Below are 24,446 nucleotides of genomic sequence, written 5' to 3'. Positions count from 1 at the left end.
CTGCAGCTTTAAGGCCAAGCTGCAGGGCCGCACAACACAGCACGTAAGTGATTCCCCCCCCCCCTTTTCTCCCCACCAACAGAGCTCTCTGTTGGTGGGGTCTGATTGCTCCCCTGTGTTTATTTTTTTTTGTAAATATTTGTGTCATTTATTTTTTAATAAATATTGCTATTTTTTTCCCACCCTTCCTGCAGCCAGCCAATCATGGCAATCGGCTGTCATAGGCTTCAGCCTATGAGAGACGATTGCTCTCTTGTGCCCCAGGGGGACAGCTGTGTCACATGGCTGTCCCCAGTACAGCGCTGCTGCAGATTGCAACACTGTACTAAGTGAAAAGACGGCGGTTTTGCCGTCTAACAGTCTCCGAGCAGCGATTGCCGCTGGGAGACTGAAGGCGGAGCTGAGCTCCACCTACCAAGCTGAGCTCCTCCTACCAAACAGGAGATACGCGTGCAGCATGCGTGTGATCTCCTTCAGTGGCCGGCCCCAGGACTTGACGCCAATTGGCGTTAGGCGGTCCTGGGGCTGCCATCGCAGTCACGCCCCATTGACGTGACGCGGTCTTCAGGTAGTTAAACTAAACCAGTGGTAAAAAGTTATGCAAAAGTAGATTTACCTCAGTGAAAAGAACCCTCTGGATTATTCAGAGGCCTTTTCAATTCTCCTGCAACCTGCCGACACTCCCTGGGACCCTCTTCTACAGTCGCACCGATCAGACACAAATATGGCCTGCACCTGCGCAGTACTGGGGAGCTGCTTGTGTACTGGAAAAGCCATGCATGAGCAGCTCTGTGCTACTGTGCAGGTCTTCCTTGCGCCTGAGCAGTGCAGCTGTGTTCATACACGGACAGCAGGAGTACGGCTGTACAAACATTTCCCACAAACCTTTGTCAAATATATTTGGGGGGTCCAGCACTGGATTGGTGGGGGGAAGGAGGATGGGAGAAGCCACTGGGCCGTGTACTGATAATAGCAGCACGAGTAAAAATGGGTGGAAAAAACAGTAATAGACTATCGGTAATTTTACAGATATTCTATTATCTACTATTGTACAATATCAATTTGACAGATGTTTTACTTTGTCCTAACCTAACCCTATTCTCACACAGAACCCTCCCTCTTGATGCCTAACATTAACCGATTCCCCAGGTGGTGCCTAACACTAAAACTCCACTGTGGGCAGCTAACCTTTATCATCAACTTACCCCACCTAGCCCTACAGTCCCCCCCCCCCCTTCTCTCGCTATTTTATCATGAATTTCCCACGTCGAAATTTACAGTAATAGCTGAATTTTTAATGGGCACCTATGGCTGCGCCCATATGGTACGGCGTTTATCGTGCCCAAATTTACACGATCCTCAGGACCATCCAGAGGCTTTCTTCCTTCTATTAAAGGGAACCTAAAGCAAAGTGCCAAAAAAAGAGTTTCACTTTCCTGGGGCTGCTACCAGCCCCCTGCAGGCGCCCTGTGCCCTCGCCGTCTTGGAACGATGCTCCGGTCCCCCACCGTGGCTAAGATTTGTTTTTACATAGTTATTTGGGTTGAAAAAAGACATACGTCCATCGAGTTCAACCAAAGAACAAAGATTTTGGTGACTGGCCAGTCACCGAGCCACTGTGTCTGCGTACGAGTCCTTGGTCTCGCTTCCGTCACAATCCTGCGCATACAAAGTACGAGCTTTCTATTCTTGCACATGTGCAGGATGGTGGTGAGAGCGAGGATGTGCACAGCCAGGGCCATGCAGGCGCAGTGGCAAGTCGCCAAAAACAAAACTTAGGCACGATGGGGCTGGTAGAAGCCCCAGGTAAGTGAAACTCATGTGAGGGTGGATTTACTGCATTCATGGCAAGTAATGAAAATGAAATAAAAAAGACAAGTAAAATGCTATTTATTGCTTTTACATTTTCATCATTATACTAAGCATCAAGAGATAATCTATGCATTACTCAAACAAAGCTACTGACAATTATATAAAAACTGGATTTGGGATGGCAAAATAATAATTTTTCCAGATAAAAATGTACCAAAGCACAGGAAAGAGGCAGGGAAAGGGACGTTTAAATGGCTGAAAAATTTCCTCATATGATGTGACGTATTCTTGTAGACATATTCAACCATCACCTGACCAACTACCAGAATCTGCAAAGAGAATGCAACAGTTAGTGAGTATGGTGCCCTGCTGAAAACATCCTAATGTGCTCTGCTCACAAGTTTAACCTCTAGCCGACCACTCCCGCCAATTGTCGTAACGCGGCGGCAGCCCTAGGACCGCTCTATGCCGATTGGCGTGAACGGCCTTCTATGGGGCTAGCAGGTGATTGCGCGTGCCGATGTGCATGCATCTCCGCTTGGAGACACAGCTGTCCCCCTGGGACACAGGAGAGGCTAAAGCCTATGACAGCCGATCGCTGTGATTGGCTGGCTGGGGGGAGGGAGGGTTTTTTTTAAAAAAAAAAATAAAGAAATAGTACAGTTTATTATAAAAATAAACATAAATATTTATAAAAAAATAAATAAACAATGGGGAGTGATCAGACCCCACCAACAGAGAGCTATGTTGGTGGGGAGAAAAGGGGGGGGAATCACTTGTGTGCTGAGTTGTGCGGCCCTGCAGCGATGCCTTAAAGCTGCAGTGGCCTATTAACAGAAAAATGGCCTGGTCTTTAGGGGGGTTTAACACTGCGGTCCTCAAGTGGTTAAAGTAAGCGTAATGGTAATCATTTCCACTATATACTACTATTGATCTATACTAAGTGGGACCTCTCTGAATCAGAAGATAACAGTCTCTGTGACTCTTGTTCTTGCCATTGAGAAGCAGTGAAAGAACTATCAGCAGATCACACAACACATTTCCTTTTGAGGCTATGAAAGCTGCTACATGTCACTCCAGTGCTTGTAATAGCAGGGGCGTTCCTAGAATCTGAGATGATCTGGGGCACCCCCTATCAGACTTACAGTCCACACTTCAAACACAAGCAGGTTCCAGAAACAGATAGCTAGTGAAAGTGCAGGTTGTCTGGGAGGTAGACATTACTGATCCACAGTTCTGCGCCACTCAGCTGCACTAATGCAGAGCTCCATCTACTTCCTTGCCCGCATGGTGCACCTTGCCCATTCTAGAGGCTTGTTCCGATCTAATGAGGCAGCGGCATATAGATATTCTGAGCAACTGCATCATCAGGTTGGGACAAGCCTCTAGAATGGTTAACATGCACTATAAGGGGAGAGAAGAAGAAGATGGGAACCATAGAATGGTTGACTGCTGATGGAAGTGAGGGTTGATTACACAGGGTTGGCTGACTACATACTGTAAGAGGGATATAGGAGAGGATATAGGATCTTCTATGTCTGTGCTGGTAGGTCGGAGAGTGGACAAAAAAAAGCTGTCTGGAGGGGGTGGGTGGTAGCATTGAAGAAGGGGTTAAAATGGTGCAGGGCCAAAAAGCATAACTCCAGCTCTGGACCATTTTCCTGGCCATGTACCTCAAATAATTGACTTAGTCTTTAGGAGAAACCTCACCTTACATGATGAAGACTTTGAAGCTGAGGAGCAGGTTGAAAGCCACTGTTTTGGCTAATAACAGTCGTATTCCCATCAACAGAATGAAAAGCCTATTAACGTCTTCATTTTTCCTAACTTAAAGACAGCAAAAGGCCTGGTAATTGTAGTGAACACAGATCTCATACAATTTCATATCTGTAGCTTAACAAATATATCTGTAGCATATCTGTATCTTGACAAACAAATATATATATATCTCTATCTATCTAACCCCCAAAGTTCGCCTGGAACCATTCGTGGAGATGCATAAAAACGACTCCACTCAGGTGACCAGGAGTACTGGATGTGGTTGTTCTCCTCCTATAAAACAACCAATAGTCCTAATGGTGGCAGAACCCCAAAAGGCCAATATACACCCTTCAAAAGGAGGGTGAACAAGCCCAAAGGGAGGAGAAGAGGCGCACAGGGGTATTGTTAGGAATTATATACTGCCTTCTCCTGCCTGCTGGTGACACTATTGGCTTGGACTGCTCTGGACTTTCATTGTGCCTCAAGCAGATGGCTGTGTGGACTTTCAAGAAAATCTGTAACGAAAAAATGTCCCCTGGGGGGTACTCACCTCGGGTGGGGGAAGCCTCCGGATCCTATTGAGGCTTCCCCTGTCCTCCTCGGTCCCACGGTGGCGGCGAAAATCCTCCCGGAACGCCGGCGATGTAAATATTTACCTCTGTGGCTCCAGCGCAGGTGCAGTATCCGCTCTTCCCACGATGATAGGCGGAAATAGCCAATCTCCGGCGGGCCGCTCTACTGCGCAGGCGCAAGTCTCCAGCGCCTGGAGCCTGGAAAGGTAAATATTGAACAGGCTGTCGGATTTGTCGCGCCGGCTTTGAAGGGCTGCAGCGAGACCCCCGTGGGACAGAGGAGGACGGGGGAAGCCTCATTAGGATCCTAAGGCTTCCCCCTTCCGAGGTGAGTGCCCCCCAGGGAACGTTTTTCTCGTTACAGTGTCTCTTTAAGCAGCCCTGGAGTTCTGCCATCCACCAGCAGGTGGCTGTTCACTATCTGTGGAAAAGACCTTCAGTTCCTGATCTGGCCTGCAGGTGGCTCAGGAGCACATTGTGCAAGATCACATTACCAGCTGCTTCCTGTTACTAATCCCACTGATTGCATAGCCTATATAAAGACTGCTGTTTGCTCCAGGCAATTGCCAGAACTTTGTAGTCCCTTGCAGACCTGAGCCTCTGGACATTCCGTATACCTGTTACCCAATATGCATCTGTTCCTTGTTCTGACCCGTTTATCCTGCCTTTGACCTCAATCTTGCTTAAACCCTGGTACTGTGTTATATGATTATCTGTTGCTGACCCTGCTCCCCTGTTGATACTGATTCTGTCTAATTCCTTTAGTACTGCGTATGCTTAGATATATATATTTGTTGTTGTATATATCTGTATATATCTCCTTTACATTGCTTTGTAAATAGTTAGTTAGATAGTCAGGGTATTGGTTGTGTGCACATTTTTTGTTTTGGTTTGTGGGAGATTCATTGTATATAATTGTGTATTGGAGTGGTTGCATGTGGTTTGCACTTTATTTGAATTGATCAGTTTGTGTGCACAATTTGGTTACAATAAACTATTATTGCACATTATTCCTCGTGTTAGTGTCTGTATCGCTGTGCACTGTGGTCATCGCCTGTTCCCCCGTTCAGGTTTGTAACTGGTATGATAAAACTGAGTTAAGAACAAATACATGAGAAAGGAAGATGAGGTGGTTTAGCTCAGTGAAGACAAGTTCATGTAATAAATTAATGTTATTATGCACTGGCAATGTGTTTTGCTTCCTCAGACCAATTAAAGTGCCAAAGGTTGCCATTTCTTTCTTTGCCCTACATAACATGTGGAGATGTAGCCCCTCAAATATTTTTGTCAGGGAGAGCTTTGGTGAACCTCCTCAATGGAGATCCCCCAGGCAAATCAGTGGTGTTGAGCAACTCATGATGGAATTTGAAGATCCACAAAAGGACAAGGCGGAGGAAGATGAGTGTACAGTATTTGGAAATTACAAAGGGTATCCAACATCAATCAATCCACTTGAGGGGAAAAATTGTTACAGGCATGTCCTAGCATACACCAAGTGGTCATGTTTCTGCAGCAATAGTGAAGTCCCACCAGCACTGATATACTGTATGCGAGGCACAAGTAATTAATGTATTAGTTAATACACTAGTTCAATTATGGACAGACATTACCAGAAGAGACACTTGTTCCTTCACACTCCATCTCTTCAGAGCCATCTTGTTTATCAGGCTGTTGAAAAACCCCTGTCATAAAAAATATATTTTCTTTAAATTTAAAAACAAATGTATACTATTGTTAAATTAGTTACTGTAATGTATACTTGTGTTGTAGCCTATAACCAATTTACTTTGACTTTTTATACTTCCATTCACATTAAAATATTACATTTAGTGATTCTAATGAACATGTTGAAGGATAAATAGGAAAGAAAAGGAAAGATGCACATTGCCTCTGAGCAGGATCTTCAGATTGATTTTCTTCTCCAAATGTTGTGGGTATAACACCAGTTATTTAAAGTGTAACTCCACCTTCAAGGGAAAAAAGCAATTCTCTCCAGGACAACGATATGTATTGCAAAGAATTCAGCAACAGCTACTAAAGTAACTTTTTGCTTTCCTTTAAGGGTACTTTCACATTATATATGGTGCATATCCTAAAAAATAGGACCACGATGCAACAGTCATGTGAAGTGGCATTGCAGGCTATGGCTGCAATGCGACCCATACAGTACAGCATACAGTCCATAAATTTTTGCTTGCACAGGGCATAGTGGGCAGTAACACACAGCATGAATAATTAGCGGCTTCCCTCTTTAAAAAAATGTTCTTAGACTATGATAGTAGGGGCATTAGACTATGATACCTTGGCTATAATAGGGACATTAGGCTATGATAGCCTTGGCTATAGTAGGGACATTAGACTATGAAAACCTTGGCTATAGTAGGGGCATTATACTATGATAGCTTTGGCTATAGTAGGGGCATTATACCATGGTAGCTTTGGCTATAGTAGGGGCATTATACTATGATAGCTTTGGCTATAGTAGGGGCATTATACTATGATAGCCTGTGCTATAGTAGGGGCATTAGGCTATGATAACCTAGCCTTGGCTATAGTAGGGACATTAAACTATGTTAGCCTTTGCTATAGTAGGGGCATTAGACTATGGTAGCCTTGGCTATAGTAGGGGCATTAGACTATGAGAGACTTGGCTATCAATGATATGACTATGTATTCTATAAAGCAGTGTAGAAGATGTCAGCACTACATAAATACTTACGATAATGATAATCATCATTTATAGTTACTACTACGTGTATTGTGTTTTTATATGAAAGTGGACAAACACTGATTTACCAATATGAGAGTCTAGTTTCCTTTTAAAAGCACACACAAGAGATATAATTCATAACACAAAAATAGATGATAAAACTAATTGTTACCTTTCACGTTTGGCTCTGTCACCCATTTGTCAAGGTGTCTGGCCTTGCACCGCAAGCTGCATGAGGTGGTGTTTTCAACAAGGACTTTGCTATACAGGCCCTTTTTGGTGAGGACTGGCAGGACTCCTGCTGCGTGGTCAGAATTAGTGAAGAATTGCAGATTGCGGGGATAGAAGTCCTTTGCCAAGCATGCAGTATAGGAAGCTTGTCCTTTGGGCGTTAACATAAAAACCGATGCAGCTGTGAAGGATTTCTCTTCTGGAATGAGAGATCAGTAATATTTTTACCATACTATAAAACTAAAAAAATATAGTCTATGCTACATCTAATCAGAAGGGTGTATGTGTCTCTTAGGGGAAGGGGGTTATAGGTATCACTTGCCCACTTGTATTATTCTGGATCCATGGGCGTTACATACAGTAGCTGAGAACCAATGAAGGATTTATTTATAGGTGGCCACTAACGATACAATTTGCCAAACAATCATTTACGAATGTTTCTTCATATGAATGATTGGAAATGATTGTTTAGGACAAACTAATAGACAAAAATCTTCCAAACAATCTGATCAGATTAATTCAATCGATCCGATTTTTGTAAACAATTGTTCAACAAATTGTATCATTAGTGGCCACCTTTAGAAGGAGTCCAGATGGGAATCTGTGGTTCCACCCAGAAATTACACACAAGGTTAGGTGGCTCTTGGGGTATTTTTTGCACCCTCATCCAGGAGTTTGGGTATTTACATACAGACAATTGAACAATATAATCAACAATATAGTCGCATCGCAATTGCATTTATGTTGTAATGGTACATTGAAATCAGCGCGCTGGCAGTGTGGTGTGATGGAATCCATTAGAATAACGCGAGGCATGCTGTGCATTACTGAGAAACATGCCCGCTGCAGTTGTGGGGTAGCATACTTTTTATATACTGTATGCTTCACTGCATACTTCGCATCATAAGCATAACATGCAATGATACTTTTCCCTTCCGTTGTGTTGCAATTCTGTTTTTAAAGGCTGTGCAATGCAATGCCCCAGTGTACAAGTGCCCTTAAACTTGGAATCCTTAGTACATAGCTACACAGAGAATTTAAGGCAAACATTTTCTAAAATATCCTTCCCCCATTAACCCATTCAGGTTCCGTCGTTTTCACGTGAGAAATGTTCACCTCCCATTCATTAGCCTATAACTTTATCACTACTTATCACAATGCACTGATCTATATCTTGTTTTTTCCGCCACCAATTAGGCTTTCTTTGGGGGGTACATTTTGCTAAGAGCCACTTTACTGTAAATGCATTTTAACAGGAAGAATAAGAAAAAACGGAAAAAAATCATTATTTCTCAGTTTTCAGCCATTATAGTTTTAAAATAATACATGCCTCCATAATTAAAACTCACGTATTGTATTTGCCCATATGTCCCGGTTATAACACTGTTAAAATTGTGTCCCTATCACAATGTATGGCGACAATATTTTATTTGGAAATAAAGGTGCATTTTTTCCGTTTTGCATCTATCACTATTTACAAGTTTAAAATAAAAAAAATATAGAAATATTTCATCTTTACATTGATATTTAAAAAGTTTAGACCCTAAGGGCCTGTTCAGACTATGCGCGTTCCTAGGCGTTTTCAGGGAACGCGTACGGGTAGCAAAAACGCATAGAAACGGCTCCTAATGGTTTTGAATGGGCTAGTTCACATGTATGCGTATGAGACGCATACGTTTCTTATCCGCATTGCTGCATGCAGTTCTGTGCGTCACGCATAGAAACGGACGCAATGAAAGTCTATGGACGCGTATCAAAAACGCCTACTATTGCGTTTTAGCGTGCGTTTTCCTCCGCGGTTCCCAGCATTCTTTTGTGTTTCCTGGATGACGTCAGTTCCTTTCAAGATGGCGCCGAAGAAGAAGAGAGGAGGGCGCGCCGCTGCTCCTGCAAAAAGCAGCGGCGTGGATGTAGGGAGAAAAACTTTCTCCACAGAGGAGCTCATAGTGAGGGTACAGCTGTACCCTCAGCTATATGACAAGGGTCATACGCTGTACAAAGACCCTAGCCACACCAGGCTTGTGTGGTTCGAGATAGCTGAACATTTCTTTGCAGAACATTGGTACACCACCCTTCAAGATGCAGAGAAAGAGGAACTAAGTGAGTACTAATTTGGTGTAATTGTTATCTTTTTGACATATGGTCAATTGTATTTTGTATAGTGGTGTAGTAGATGGGTACAGTCGGGGGTCACTGTTAAATACCTTGCTGCCATGATCTGCCCCACCCATACCTACCTCAGGCCAGCAGTGGCACCCACACCTACCTCAGCCCAGCAGGGGCACCTATAGCTACCGATACCTACCTACCTATACCTACCTCAGGCCAGCAGTGGCACCCACACCTACCTCAGCCCAGCAGGGGCACCTATAGCTACCGATACCTACCTACCTATACCTACCTCATCCCAGCAGTGGCACTTATACCTACCTAAGCCCAGCAGGGGCACCTATACCTACCTACCTACCTCAGCTCAGCAAGGGCACCTATACCTACCTACCTACCTATAGCTACCTCAGCCCAGCAGGGGCACCTATACCTACCTACCTATACCTACCTCAGCTCACCAATGGCACCTATACTTACCTATAACTACCTCAGCCCAGCAGGGGCACCTATATCTACCTACCTATACCTACCTCAGCTCACCAATGGCACCTATACCTACCTATAACTACCTCAGCCCAGCAGGGGCACCTATACTTACCTATAACTACCTCAGCCCAGCAGGGGCACCTATATCTACCTACCTATACCTACCTCAGCTCACCAATGGCACCTATACCTACCTATAACTACCTCAGCCCAGCAGGGGCACCTATACTTACCTATAACTACCTCAGCCCAGCAGGGGCACCTATATCTACCTACCTATACCTACCTCAGCTCACCAATGGCACCTATACCTACCTATAACTACCTCAGCCCAGCAGGGGCACCTATACCTACCTCAGCTCACCAATGGCACCTATACCTACCTCAGCCCAGCAGTGGCACCCCAGCTAGCCATATAATGTGTATTTGTTGCCGTTTTGTATGTGTTTATAGTAACCAATATTCAAGTAGTGCTATGCTTATGTTTGTTGTAGCTGATATCAGGATGTTGGTTTATATGCCTAGTCCAATTTGTTGTTGTTTTTTTCTTAATAGTGCTTGAATGCAAAACACGGTGGAGATCAGTCAAAGACGCTTATATCAAAGATCTTAAACTGGAGATTCATGAATCAAGAAGTGGTTCTGGACTGTCAAAAAGAAAACCATACAAGTTCGCCCAAAATATGGAGTTCCTACGCCCCTGTGTGGAATTACGAAAGTAGGTATATTGTAACTATTTCACTGTTTGTGCATCGTGTAAAATTTTGAAAAGGAAGTTACATGGAAAAATGGGACACAGTATACGCATATATCCTGTATAGTTGAGTCATCACTGCTTTACTACTCTCCTGGTGGCTATTTATCCTCTGTGATACAAATGGATCTGTATGTGTTTTCAGCGCAATTTCCCATCCGATCGGCCAACAAATACATCCCTCTTTGATGTAATGTGAACATAGAGGGATGATATGAGTGCGTTTACTTTACACAGATTGTGAATAGATTGCATCATAAACCTGAACCCAATCTATTTAACTTCCGACCTACCCGCAGACCCTGTATGCAGTATCTGCTCCCACCAATGTCACTCTTCCCGTCTCCGCTGTCTTCTTGTAAGCGTTGCTCTGCATGTCCTGGTGGGTGGACTTCAATTCCTTCCATGGGAAGTGTAAACAGTAGAGGTTGGTCAATTTTATTAAGTTGTTGCCGGGACAGGAAGTTGGTTGAAGCCACCGGAACCTGGAGACCATCCATTACTAGAAGACAGCGGAGAGGGAGGGAGTTTCACTGTCCCAAGCATGAAATTTATTGCCACTGTCGTGGGTCTTTGTGCTTTTAAATGGCACTGTAGATGTAATCCCAATCCGCCATGTTTCCAACTCATTGTTTTGGATAATTATTTATGTATTTAGTTTTCATTAATATGAATACATTATTAATAATGTCTGTTCATGTTTTTTAGCACGGAGGATAATCTGACAATGGTTGTATGCGACTCAGACAGTGAAAGTACCATGTTGGAATCTGTTGGTGATTGTACCATTTCCGATACTCCAAGTCCATCAACTTCTGAAACTCAATCTACTAGTGACAGAGGGAATACTGCTAGCAAGGCTGCTTCTACAGCATCTAGAAGCATAGCAAGTGAACATACAAAGAAAAAAAGTAAGAAAAGTGACAGTGACGAGCTACTAACCTCTCTCAAATCTGTCATGAATGTGATGGAAAGAGAAAAGAATCCCGCCTACACACTTGCAATTAGTTTAATCCCACTTATCGAGACTGTACCAAAAGGTAACATGTTTCGTTTACGTCATGCTTTAATAGACACAATTCAAAGCTGTGTATCAGAGGATACAGAACAGGCTCCTACAACTGCTCCACCACCAATGTTAAGCCACCAAGTCCCAACCAATGTACCCAATGTGCAATACTCTCACTGTGCCATGCCTCGTACTAGCGTTTACGGTGGTGAATCAATGGGACGTACACCTAACTACCCCTATCAGGGTATTGCACAATCTAATGTGCGTCCTGATTTTGAACAGGTACATGAGTCGCAACATGCACCTTATATGCAACTTCCACGTCACGCATATTCTCCACAATACATGCACACACTGGGAGCAGGTGATGCACAACACAATAGGCCACAGCAAGTAGGTCAGCAACATGGTGACATGAGTGGGCAAGGTGCAACAGCGATGAATACTATCTCATCTTCGCTGACCGAATCATTGTACCTAACAGATCTTTAAAATAACTCGAACGGTTGCCTTTGTGTTACCTTAGTTATGTTCTGTTCTGTTGAACAGTATATTGTTTACAATTCTCGAATTCTTGTTAAGATTGTAACTCTATTTTTAAGGTTAAGTACTTTTGACATTACTTCATAGTATAGTAAAAGAATTTTGGGAACAAGCACTATAACAAGAATCAGTAATGTAGTACGTTTAAATGTTTTCAATACTGTTACCTCATTTGTTGCTAATTTCCCTACACAGACACTGGGATATGCAGAACCTATTGCTAAATTACTGTTTTTTATTATTCATGCAGTACACCCCTTCTTTCTTGGGATGTAATTGGGTTCTTTTGCGTCTTGAAATGATTATTTGAGGTTACTCCAACACAAACCTGCATTCCTATAGTATCTTTTACCAAATGCAAGACATTGTGCTACACTTTATACTTCATTAGAAGTATCCCCTGCAATATCCCCTTAAAGAGAACCCTAGGTGGGTTTGAAGAAAATTATCTGCATACAGAGGCTGGATCTGCCTATACAGCCCAGCCTCTGTTGCTATCCCAAACCCCCCTAAGATCCCCCTGCACTCTGCAATCCCTCATAAATCACAGCCACGCTGCTGACAAACAGCTTGTCAGAGCTGGCTGTGTTTATCTCTATAGTGTCAGTCTGGTGCTCTCCCCACCTCCTGCAGAACTCCAGTCCCCGCCTGCATCCCTTCCTTCCCTGCTGATTGGAGGGCAGGGACGGGGGCAGGGACCGGAGCTATGCAGGAGGCGGGGGAGCAGCTGAGACTGACACTACAGATGTAAACACAGCCTCACAGCATGGCTGTGATTTATGAGGGATTGCAGAGTGCAGGGGGAACTTAGTGGGGTTTGGGATAGCAACAGAGGCTGGGCTGTATAGGCAGATCCAGCCTCTGTATGCAGATAACATTTGTTAAACACACCTCGGGTTCTGTTTAAAACATCACCGAAACGTAATGTTCAACCCACTACATCACTATGTTTTGGTTAACGTAGGTGAAAAGAGGTATCTTGAAACATAATAATTGCCTTTTAGGTTGCCCTTCCTGCATCCACAAATTCGAAGCATGTCCCTTGGTGCAGTTGTGCCTGCAGTCTTTAGCTGCAATTGAGTACCATTCACCAGTGACGGCGACTTCAAGGTTGTCATGCACTGCGCCTCTATGAGTGGTGCTGTCAAACACTGCCACGTAACGGGAAGGGGTATTAGAAGCACAGCAGTATTAATACTGTCCTGTGCAGTCCTCTCCACGTCACATGGAAGTGTTTGACAGCACTACTTACGCAGGCACAGTACAGCACAACCTTGAAGTCGCACTAACACCGTTGCTGGGGAATGGAAATCTATTGCAGCTAGAGTAGAGGCACAGCTGCGCCAAGGGATATGTTGCGAACTTGGGGCTGTAGGAAGGTCAGCCTAAGTAGCACTTATTTTAGTTATTTTGCGGGAAAGATCCTTTCAGCTATGGTCTATACACATTTGTACAAGTTATTATAGATCATTCACCAATTGTATCTTCCTGCATGTACTATCACAGTCATTATGTACACAATACATTCTATTTAGCTGAACTCCCCACCATACACAAAAAAATTGGAAAATGCTGTATATAACCTTATTGTGCAGATTGTAAAGATAAATTTCTTTCACACATTGGTTCCCCCTACATTACTGTGCCTGTTACATGTATTGATAGTGCAAAATTACTGCAAATTCTCATACATATATAGTTTAGCAGGCATTCATCTACAGTTTATGTGCACATGTAATCCAGCAGTAGTGATTGACAAATCTTGAAAACATTGTTAGATTTGCTGATGAATGTCTAGGAAACAAGGTGTGTATGAGGATGTGTACATATCTTGCAGTTTGGATGCATTTTAGACGCTTTGCATTTGAAAGGGATCAGTAGCAGATAGTGGTCTGTTACACAAACTAATCTATATAACATACTTTTGTGCAGCATTTTCCATTGATTTTTTATGAAAAAGGTTCAGTTCCAAAGAGTACAATGTGTAAAGTATGGCTCCTATGGAATACTGTACAAATGGTGTACGATCTTACAATAATTTTCCTAGTGTTTATGTAGCACTATGTTGAAAACGAGGTAAACAGTACTTTTTTTTTTTTTTAAAAGTATTAGCACTTCTCTTATGTTACCCTGTTTTAATTATTGATGTTCAATAATTCTGCACAGTTGTATTACTATTTGCTATTGCAAATGTTTGTTTAATTACTAGTAAGCTTTTGTTTAGTTTATGGGACTGTACAAAGGTTAATTTTTTGTACGAGATGGTAATAATTGTGTGAGCATTACATTTCTACACGGAAGTCTTCCAGAAGTTTGTAATGGACATCACATGTACATGGTTTTGAAGAACTTCGTTTATAAGTTAATAAAACCTTTGAAATGCAAATCTGTAGGTGTTTACTTTCTTTCTTATGCATCTACTACCTAATAAAATCTGATCGATTATCTTAAATTGTAATATCAATTGATTGCTACACTTCACACAAAAAGATAGTGCACACAAGAAAACAGTCAACAAATCAAGCAGATTGGGATGGAGGAGTTATCTCACTGCTGCGAGGAGACCTGCGGCGAGGGACGTGGTGGAAGATTGGGTCTGAGCAAAGTTCCAGGTAAGTATTGAAAAAAAAAAATGATATACTGAATTGGTTGTGTACTATGATTAATTACTATAACATTCGCAGCAAATAAACGATTCTCATATTTTATTTTTTCTGGTACATACTGTTTTTTCTAACATTGCAGCATTCTCTAATATGTGCTGATTACAAAACACTCAGCTTTCAGAATCTTTCATTCGGAATAGTCTGTGAACTAATGAACTCTCCTATGGCAGAGAAAAAGTAAATAGTTCATGAACATTTGAGATAATAAAAGACAAAAAGCAGCCCTCTCCACGACTTCTACAGTCGTCGAGGTAAATGGCTAACTGGCATAGAGATACCAACTGATTTTTCTTAACTCTTCCTGTACTGGAAACTATTATACTGATGTATCTGATATGTTTTATATCTTAGCTGTACTACACATACAAAGCATAATATGCATTTTTTTTATTCGCTTCAGGGTCTCTTTAAAAACAATTATTTCAGGTTATGACTTGTACCAGTTTTTCCAAAGGTTCACAATAGTACTGTAAACAAAATCAGCAAGTTGGTCACGTAACCGTATGGCATCATTCGTTGCTCTAGGAGCGGCACGATGAGCAGCCAAATGTATGGTGGTGTTGGAATCGTCCAAATTCACGCCCTCCTTCTCTCTCACAAAGTTGTGCAAAATGCATGCTGCTTTAATGACACATACAGCATTTTCAGGAGCCATATGCATAGATGCTTGAAAGATGCGCCATTTTGCTGCCAGAATTCCAAAAGTACATTCCACCATTCTTCGTGCTATACTCAGGCGTTTATTAAAGATGGCTTTTTTCCCATTCATAGCTCTGTTAGAGTAGGGCCGCATAATGTGAGTGGACAGGGCGAAGGCTTCGTCACCAACAAAAAAAAAAGGATAAGTTGGCTCACTCGTCCCAGGCAATGGTTTGGGGTCAGGCAAGTGCAATCTACCAGCTTGCAACAATCTACCAAATTTTGATCTGTTGTATATAGCTGAATCACAGCTACTACCGTACGAACCTACATCTATATATAGAAATTTGTAGTCCGCATCCACAATGGCAAGTAAAACCACTGAAAAAAATTTTTTATAATTAAAAAATTTGCTGTTGCTGCAAGGGGGGCACACCATTCTAACATGTTTGCCATCTATTGCACCAATGCAATGCGGAAAATTGCATCGCCTCCAAAAAAGATCCGCTACTTCAATCCACTTCTGTTGGTTAGGAAATTGCATGTACTTTGGTTGAAGCTTTCTCCAAATTGCTTGACATGTTGTTAAAACTATCGACTGGATCGTACTTTTCCCCAGTCGAAACTCCAAATGCAATGAGGTGTACGAGTGTCCAGAGCCCATAAATCTGTAAAAACAACCAATTACATACATAAAACTTTTACAATAAGAGAAGAGAGAGAAGAGGAAAGGGATTTACATTGATCTACAACATAATGGCATCCATGCCAGTCATATGATTTCAAGGGAACGTACACTGAGAAGGATATGACTTGTTAGTGTTACATTTATAACTGTGGCCAGACTGACCGGCAGATCCTGTTTATGAACCACAGTAATTTATGAAGAGCCCCTGAACAAGCATTCACATCAGCTACTATGTCAGCTACTATGTTTCCGGTCTGATATCTACCACTACTGTTACATCAATCATGAGGAGTACCAGGTAAGTACTATGGTTTAGGGCTCCCGACACATTTTGGGTCAAGCGCTGAGTCAACAAACTTCAGACTGGTAGGGGCCTGGAGTATACATACAATAATGTCATTGCGGCCTACAAAGTTACGCACACCCAGCTGACAGACTAATGTAAGTACATTAGATATTATAACTATATTAGTTTGCCCCACACACATGACATCATGGGCATGCTCATTTAAAATAAATTCCCTCAAACATGTTTCCCCATAACCATTTTGGACTGCCCCCTCATATGTGCCGGTGTAAAACCGGCCCTGTACCCCTGCGTACATATACTGGGCACATATACCCATGGCTCCCTGTTCTGGGGACATCTCTAACCCTGGCCACCTATTCTGGGGACACCTATAGACCTGGCTAATTATACTTACAGGGGGTGTGGGAATGTGTGGTTAGAGGGTCCTGGAGGAATGTTTGGGTAGAAGGTTAAAACTCCGTGCGGTTGGAAGGTCATGGGGGTGGGGGGCCCATACAAAAATGTTGCTATGGGCCCCAGTCATTTAGAGCTACACCCCTGCTCCAGCTGATACAGAACCACAAGTACCACAATGCATTTGGCTTTCTAAGTCATGACTGTGGCTGTCAGACTCCTGCAATGCATTGTGGGACTTGCAGTACCGTAACAGCAGGAGGGCAAAGTTTGTTCATGACTGGGCTAGCTTCATGTTTGAAGACAACCAGAGATGAAGGGCCCGCATGTTTTGTAATTTATACATTACTGGGAACATGTCAGTAAACACCTATTCAGCTGATTGTTTAATTTTTCTCTGCTTCATCTGACTGTTATCACCTCTGATAACAATCCACGACTGAGCATTCAGCCTAACTTTATACGCAAAGTGTATAGCTGAGTCTGTCTTCTCTACTGTCTTCTTCAACCCAAGCCTGCCCCCTTCTGGCTCTGCTATAATGACTCAACTGTAATGAATCATGAGCAAATCCAGGTTGAATGCTCAGTCGAGGATTATATCAGGGCTGACAACAAGCAAGCTGAACAGTTAACAGAGAGCAGGGCAGGTGTTTTCTCTAATGTTCCCAATGATATATATGTTGAAATACAAGAGGGTGCTTCGTCTCTGCTTCACTTTAACAAGGTTGCATACAATATAAGAGGCTTCATACTGACAACATGGTTAATATATGTACCTTAAAGTTAACAGAAGTCTTTCACACGGAGGAACAGCACGCCGGAAAGTGGTATCCTGATACTGCAGTTCAGTAAACAGGTCTTCCAAAAGTTCGTCGAAACTACAAAGAAACATACAAAATATTATAACATTAATATTACTTGCATATACTTGCACATAACATAATTGTTCACTACCAAGTGATGAAGCACATAAAGTAGCTAACATCTTACCTGACAATGGACATCCGGGCATAACTGAAAAATTTGTCTGGATGCTTCCGCAAATCGTCATATAACGTCCAAAATTGCCCCTTTTCTCCCCGCTCCATCAATAAGGGGTGTACCCAGAACCTCCTGGGCCTTGATTTCTTCTGAATGTAAATCGCAATGATAATAATCACAGCTAATGCAGCTAAATACGACATTTTCCACACTCAGCACAAACAAATCACTCCTTTCTCCTTCAAAACACCTTCACAACCCACACCCAGGATATGATGTCAGCTGCACACATCAATCTTTATTATACACTTCCCCTTTTAGACAAAAACGCTTTGCTGCAACAATGGACCAAAAAAACGCGTTGGAACGCGTAAAAAGCGCGTACATCCGCATGCGTTTTTTTACATGCGTTTCTGTACTAATTCCATGCGTTCTGCAAACGCAGCCAGTATGGACAGGCCCTTAGGTAAATATTTACATGTTTGTTTTTTTTTATTGTAATGTTTTGTTTTTTTATTGTAAACATTTTATTTGGGTAGTTTTGGGAGGGTGGGAGGTAAACAATAGATTTATAATGTAAATGTGTGTTAATTAAAAAAAATTTTTTTTACAGGTGTAGTATTACTTTTTGGCCACAAGATGGCGGCCATGAGTTTGTTTACATGACGTCACTCTAAGCGTAACATACGCTTACAGTGACGCATCGGGAAGGGAACGGCCAGAAAAGGCGCAGCTTCTGAGAGAAGCTGTCGCTTTTTCAGCGGGGGAGAGGAATCAATGATCGGGCACCGTAGCCCGATACATTGATTCCCTGGCTACCGAATCCGCGGCCGGGAGTGCGCGTGCACGCGCGCGATCGGCCGCGGGAGCGCGCATGGTTCCTGGACGTAGAAACTACGTCCAGGAACCAAAATAGGTTAAACACCCTCTTCCTGTAAGTTTCTCTGCCACCTTTCAGTGTTTAAATGTATTTTTCATCAGTTAATTTTCAGGTTCCTATCACTTTGGTGTATTTTAATTGTCTCTTTTTTCTTAGTTTTGTAGTAAAACAGTTTTCTGTAGCAGGTTTTCTCAAAAGGTTGGTACATCACAGACAGTGGCGTAGCTTAGGAGCTGTGGGCCCTGATGCAAGCTTACATTGGGGCCCCAAGCACTAAAGATTGATAAGGTGCACCAAAATCTGCCAATGACAACTACAGTGCACAGAAGGGAATGGGGAGCAGTTTGTAAATAATTATTCAAAGTATCTATAGAAGTGATTATTATGAACACAGGACCAATAGAGAGCTAACTCTGAAGTTCAGTGAGGGCCCTACAGGGCTCCTCTGGCCCAAGGGCCCCAATGTGGTCGCAACCTCTGCAAACCCTATTGCTACGCCCCTGATCATAGATGCCCATTGCCAAGCAAATGATGGAATATTAACCTCCTTAGCGGTAACCCTGAGTCAGGCTCGGGACGGAAATCCACAGCTAAGAGCAGTAATCCCGAATTGCATCCATTGGAAGTGTGGAATGCGCAGGGCTGCCGCAGCTCTATCTAGCGGCATGATTTTTACGGTTTGAAAGCTTGTAAAAAAATTGCACCGCTTTTGGAAAGCAAATCTGGAAATAATCATACAGCCAGGGTGGTTAAATGTATTTTGTACCAATGGGTTTTATCTCTGCTGGTGTAAACGGCATTCAGCCAAACATAAACAATAAAAGTGGTCAAACGGCATGTTAAAAATGTGTTCTTTTTAAATGTCATAACTGCTGTAAAAGTTTATGATGGCTTTGAAATGTTTGTGCACATATTTCTGAATGTAACTACAGACAGCATTGATATTGGTGCTATTTATCCATTATCATTTACATTTTTTTATTTTAAGTATTAAATATGGACATTAAATGACTTCAACTCTGACTATAGCTGTACATCATGCTGTTTTTATATATAATATATATATATATATATATATAAAAACAGCATGATGTACAGCTATAGTCAGAGTTGAAGTCATTTAATGTCCATATTTAATACTTAAAATAAAAAAATGTAAATGATAATGGATAAATAGCACCAATATCAATGCTGTCTGTAGTTACATTCAGAAATATGTGCACAAACATTTCAAAGCCATCATAAACTTTTACAGCAGTTATGACATTTAAAAAGAACACATTTTTAATATATATATACAGTGGAGGAAATTATTATTTGACCCCTCACTGATTTTGTAAGTTTGTCCAATGACAAAGAAATGAAAAGTCTCAGAACAGTATCATTTCAATGGTAGGTTTATTTTAACAGTGGCAGATAGCACATCAAAAGGAAAATCGAAAAAATAACCTTAAATAAAAGATAGCAACTGATTTGCATTTCATTGAGTGAAATAAGTTTTTGAACCCTCTAACAATAAAAGACTTAATACTTAGTGGAAAAACCCTTGTTTGCAAGCACAGAGGTCAAACGTTTCTTGTAATTGATGACCAAGTTTGCACACATTTTAGGAGGAATGTTGGTCCACCCCTCTTTGCAGATCATCTCTAAACCCCTAAGGTTTCGAGGCTGTCTCTGTGCAACTCTGAGCTTGAGCTCCCTCCATAGGTTTTCTATTGGATTAAGGTCCGGAGACTGACTAGGCCACTCCATGACCTTAATGTGCTTCTTCTTGAGCCACTCCTTTGTTGCCTTTGCTGTATGTTTTGGGTCATTGTCGTGCTGGAACACCCATCCATGACCCATTTTCAGTTTCCTGGCAGAGGGAAGGAGGTTGTCGTTCAGGATTTCACGATTCATGGCTCCGTCCATTTTCCCGTTAATGCGATTAAGTTGTCCTGTGCCCTTAGCAGAAAAACACCCCCAAAGCAAAATGTTTCCACCCCTATGCTTGACGGTGGGGACGGTGTTTTGGGGGTCATAGGCAGCATTTTTCTTCCTCCAAACACAGCGAGTTGAGTTAATGCCAAAGAGCTCTATTTTGGTCTCATCAGACCACAGCACCTTCTCCCAGTCACTCACAGAATCATTCAGGTGTTCATTAGCAAACTTCAGACGGGCCTGCACATGTGCCTTCTTGAGCAGGGGGACCTTGCGAGCCCTGCAGGATTTTAATCCTTTGCGGTGTAATGTGTTTCCAATGGTTTTCTTGGTGACTGTGGTCCCTGCTAATTTGAGGTCATTCACTAACTCCTCCGGTGTAATTCTAGGATGCTTTTTCACCTTTCTCAGAACCATTGACACCCCACGAGGTGAGATCTTGCGTGGAGCCCCAGAGCGAGGTCGATTGATGCTCATTTTGTGCTCCTTCCATTTTCGAACAATCGCACCAACAGTTGCCACCTTCTCTCCCAGCTTCTTGCTAATGGTTTTGTAGCCCATTCCAGCCTTGTGCAGGTCTACAATTTTGTCTCTGACATCCTTGGACAGCTCTTTGGTCTTTCCCATGTTGGAGAGTTTGGAGTCTGCTTGATTGATTGATTTTGTGGACAGGTGTCTTTTATACAGGTGACTAGTTAAGACAGGTGTCCTTAATGAGGGTGAGTACAAGTGTCTAACCACTCTGTGGGAGCCAGAACTCTTAATGGTTGGTAGGGGTTCAAAAACTTATTTCACTCAATGAAATGCAAATCAGTTGCTATCTTTTATTTAAGGTTATTTTTTCGATTTTCCTTTTGATGTGCAATCTGCCACTGTTTAAATAAACCTACCATTGAAATGATACTGTTCTGAGACTTTTCATTTCTTTGTCATTGGACAAACTTACAAAATCAGTGAGGGGTCAAATAATTATTTCCTCCACTGTATATATATATATATATATATATATATATATATATATATATATATATACACATATACACACATATATATATATATATATATATATCTTTTTTAGAATGTGATATTACTTAAAATACATATAAATAAACAGATTTGTTAGGTTTTGCTCTTACCTGGTTCCACTGTCAGTCTGATACCTGATCCAAACACCAGGGATCTGGAGTGAGTGCCACCGACATGCACAATGTGTTACTGCTTTGCTGAAAACACCCCGCTCTTTAAATAGACGAATATGCAAATAGCACATGATGCATAATATAAGGTAAGACATAGACACTAACCACTCACAGCTACTTTTATACAACCAGTGCTAGCATTTCACATACCAGGATACACAGAATATTGTATAACATCACTCAATTCAAAAGCCTGCAGTTAAATGTGTATTCATTTTTTTCCGAGTAGCTTTGTGTGAACTGCAGACAAGTGTGTTAGTAGCAGTTGTGTCTATGCTGCATATTTGATAACAAATCTTCTCTGTGGTCATTTTCTGGATTCTGAGTCAATGAAGTCAGGAAATATGTGGTTATCAATCAGTAGCTACTGTGCTATAACCCAGGAAATAGCTATAGTAACCTCATAGCTCTCAACTGTCCTCTTTTGGATAGTCAGTCCCTGTTTTGAAAGCATATATCCCACTCCCATTTCCTCTTTTAATTACCCCTTTTTGACCTTATGTAAAGACCTTATGCATTTACTTACTAAACAAACTGTAAAGCTGTGCACACATGCCAAATGAAACTCGGCTGAAGCTTCCAATAACGACTGCCTCTGACGAGAATCTAGCCCCCTATTCCCCCCCGCTGTGCCGGACAGCAATCAGGTACATGGATTCGGCCAAGCGCTGTGCAACAGCATTGTTCTTGCTACTCACCCCTCTCACTGTAACATGCTCCTTGCACATAGCATCAGATCGCATCACTAGCCTGCAGTGTCACTCGAGGGACCACAAGATGTGAAACTTAGTGATAGAAGAAAGGGCATCTGTGATTTAAAAAAAGAAATAATCTTTTGCTCATCAATTCTTCATGATGTGCTGAACTGTAAATATGTTGGGGGAGAAAAATCTTCTATCTTTCATCCACATATGTTTTCACGGAGACGTGTCCCTCTTTTTGTGTCAAAAATTGGGAGATATGATAATAGGTTAGAACGCAGCATGTGTTGTTATAGATTCCATTAGTGATAAAGAGAATATGTGTTTAAGTAACATAGATACTAGGGTGTTGATAGGGTCCTGAAAGATCCGGGTCTCCTCTGGGCACCAGGAAAGAACTAATGTGCTAAGGTGTGGTGAAAATTGGGCATGATTATGGGCCTATTGCGTAACCAGTTCAGATTGAGTAGATATTCAATTCAGACCTTTACATATTCTCTGTCTCCACTCTGATTGATTGGAGTATAATTGTACCTGATATTACCTGAACCTCCTCCTGACAGGCTGATATTTGTTCTTACTGATAGTTTCTTGTATGTATAGACGTTCCTCCTTATGTTTTCTGTAATCTGACTTCTTTGTCAATGTAAATTTCTAATCGTTTTGAAAAATGTTTATAAAAAGATAATATATATATAAAAAAGAAAATTGGGCATGGCCATGTACCTGAAAGTGGGCAGAGTCATGGGTGGAGTTAAATGTACATGAACCTAGGAGAGGTGTAATTTAAAGACATTGGGCCTGCCCAGCAAAACTTCAGGTGAAGCCCTCTCTCCTTTAATAAGAAAAATATTATAAAAATATCCTATGGTATAGTTACCATAGAAACAGTCATATGAGATGTAATAAAACAGACATTTGACATCCACTTCTAAGAATATAATTAAGCAGGAAGGTCCTGTACATAACACAGAATTAAGCAGTGTGTGCACCAAACATCACAATTAGCACTGGGACTACCAAACAAAATACGGTAATTAGGTAGTGTTAGTTCCAATCAACCCAATAAGGGCTTTGTAAATGTTCCACAAAATCTTCCGCACTCCTCCTTAGATAAAAATTACAAAATCTTTATTAATATCATCATAGAAAATGTAGCAAGAATATGGCAGCATGCAAGCTTGATGCATTTCTGACCCAAGTGGGTCCTTGTAGCTCAATAAGGGTTTTTAATGTAGATGGCCATAGTTGTACACAAATGCTTGGCCACTGCATTGCTCTCCATTGCAGAGCTGACCCCAGCCACCTACAGTATATTGAATAGGACAGCTCAAATGCATGCAGCAGTGTCCATCCAGAATAATTTAGCACAGTCTTCTGTATGTCGTTGCGGTGACTCCTATGGGGGTTGATTCACAAAATCAAGGTAATGCTGCCTTTGACAGACAGCGCACGTCAGTATTATCTTTATCTCCGGCCACAAGTACCAAGAGTTACACTATTAGCGCGACCCGCGTACTTGAATAGCATGACTGTTGCTAAGGTAATGCGTGTTACTAATGGTAATGCTTGTTAGTAATGCAAATTACCGTAGCAACGGTCACACTACTTGAGTAGCACGGGTCATGCTAATGGCGTAACATACAGTACTTGTGGATGGAAATTAGGGTAACACTGGTGTGCACTGTCTGTGCACAAGAGTATTAAAGAGATTTCGTGACTCAACCCCAAAGTGAGAAGTGTTCTGTCTGAAATCCCTCTGTAAGCTGGCACATGTCTCAAAGGCACATTATATACATGTATATTTGTCTGTTTTCACCTTAAATGGCCCCTTTCTGTGATCAAAGCAAGCATATGGCTTCTCTTATCTGTACAGAAAGGGGGTATTGAAGATAGAGTAGAGAATGAGATGCTGATGAGGTTGTATATAGACCACAAATATAGACTGTAGGCAGTGTGGGACAGGGTGGTCTCTAATGTGTGATGTGTAGAACTAATGTGGGAAGTAATGTTCTAGCACTGACTTCAGTGATTGCATGCATCGCCCGCAGCACAGTAATACACTCCCTGATATGTAAC

General features: G+C 41.9%; 1 protein-coding gene and 1 gene segment (V, D, J or C); one reads left to right on the top strand and one right to left on the bottom strand.

The window, feature by feature from the left end:
- Positions 1-1,946: 1,946 nt before the first annotated feature.
- The window catches only part of LOC137528857 (T cell receptor delta constant-like), a 348,846-nt gene continuing 326,346 nt past the window's right edge, over positions 1,947-24,446 (bottom strand). Inside the window, 4 exon segments of the C gene segment in view lie at positions 1,947-2,141; positions 3,523-3,639; positions 5,756-5,827; positions 7,028-7,285. Coding sequence covers positions 3,524-3,639; positions 5,756-5,827; positions 7,028-7,285 — 446 coding nt within the window.
- On the top strand, positions 8,934-12,437 carry LOC137561902 (uncharacterized). Its single transcript, XM_068273251.1, has 3 exons — positions 8,934-9,186; positions 10,237-10,399; positions 11,144-12,437. Exons 1-3 carry the CDS (start codon positions 8,934-8,936, stop codon positions 11,937-11,939), a joined length of 1,212 nt encoding a protein of 403 aa, XP_068129352.1. The 3' UTR covers positions 11,940-12,437.

The sequence above is a fragment of the Hyperolius riggenbachi genome, chromosome 1, assembly GCF_040937935.1.
Source record: "Hyperolius riggenbachi isolate aHypRig1 chromosome 1, aHypRig1.pri, whole genome shotgun sequence".
Lineage (NCBI taxonomy): Eukaryota > Metazoa > Chordata > Amphibia > Anura > Hyperoliidae > Hyperolius > Hyperolius riggenbachi.
This window is presented reverse-complemented; position numbering and strand designations above follow the sequence as displayed.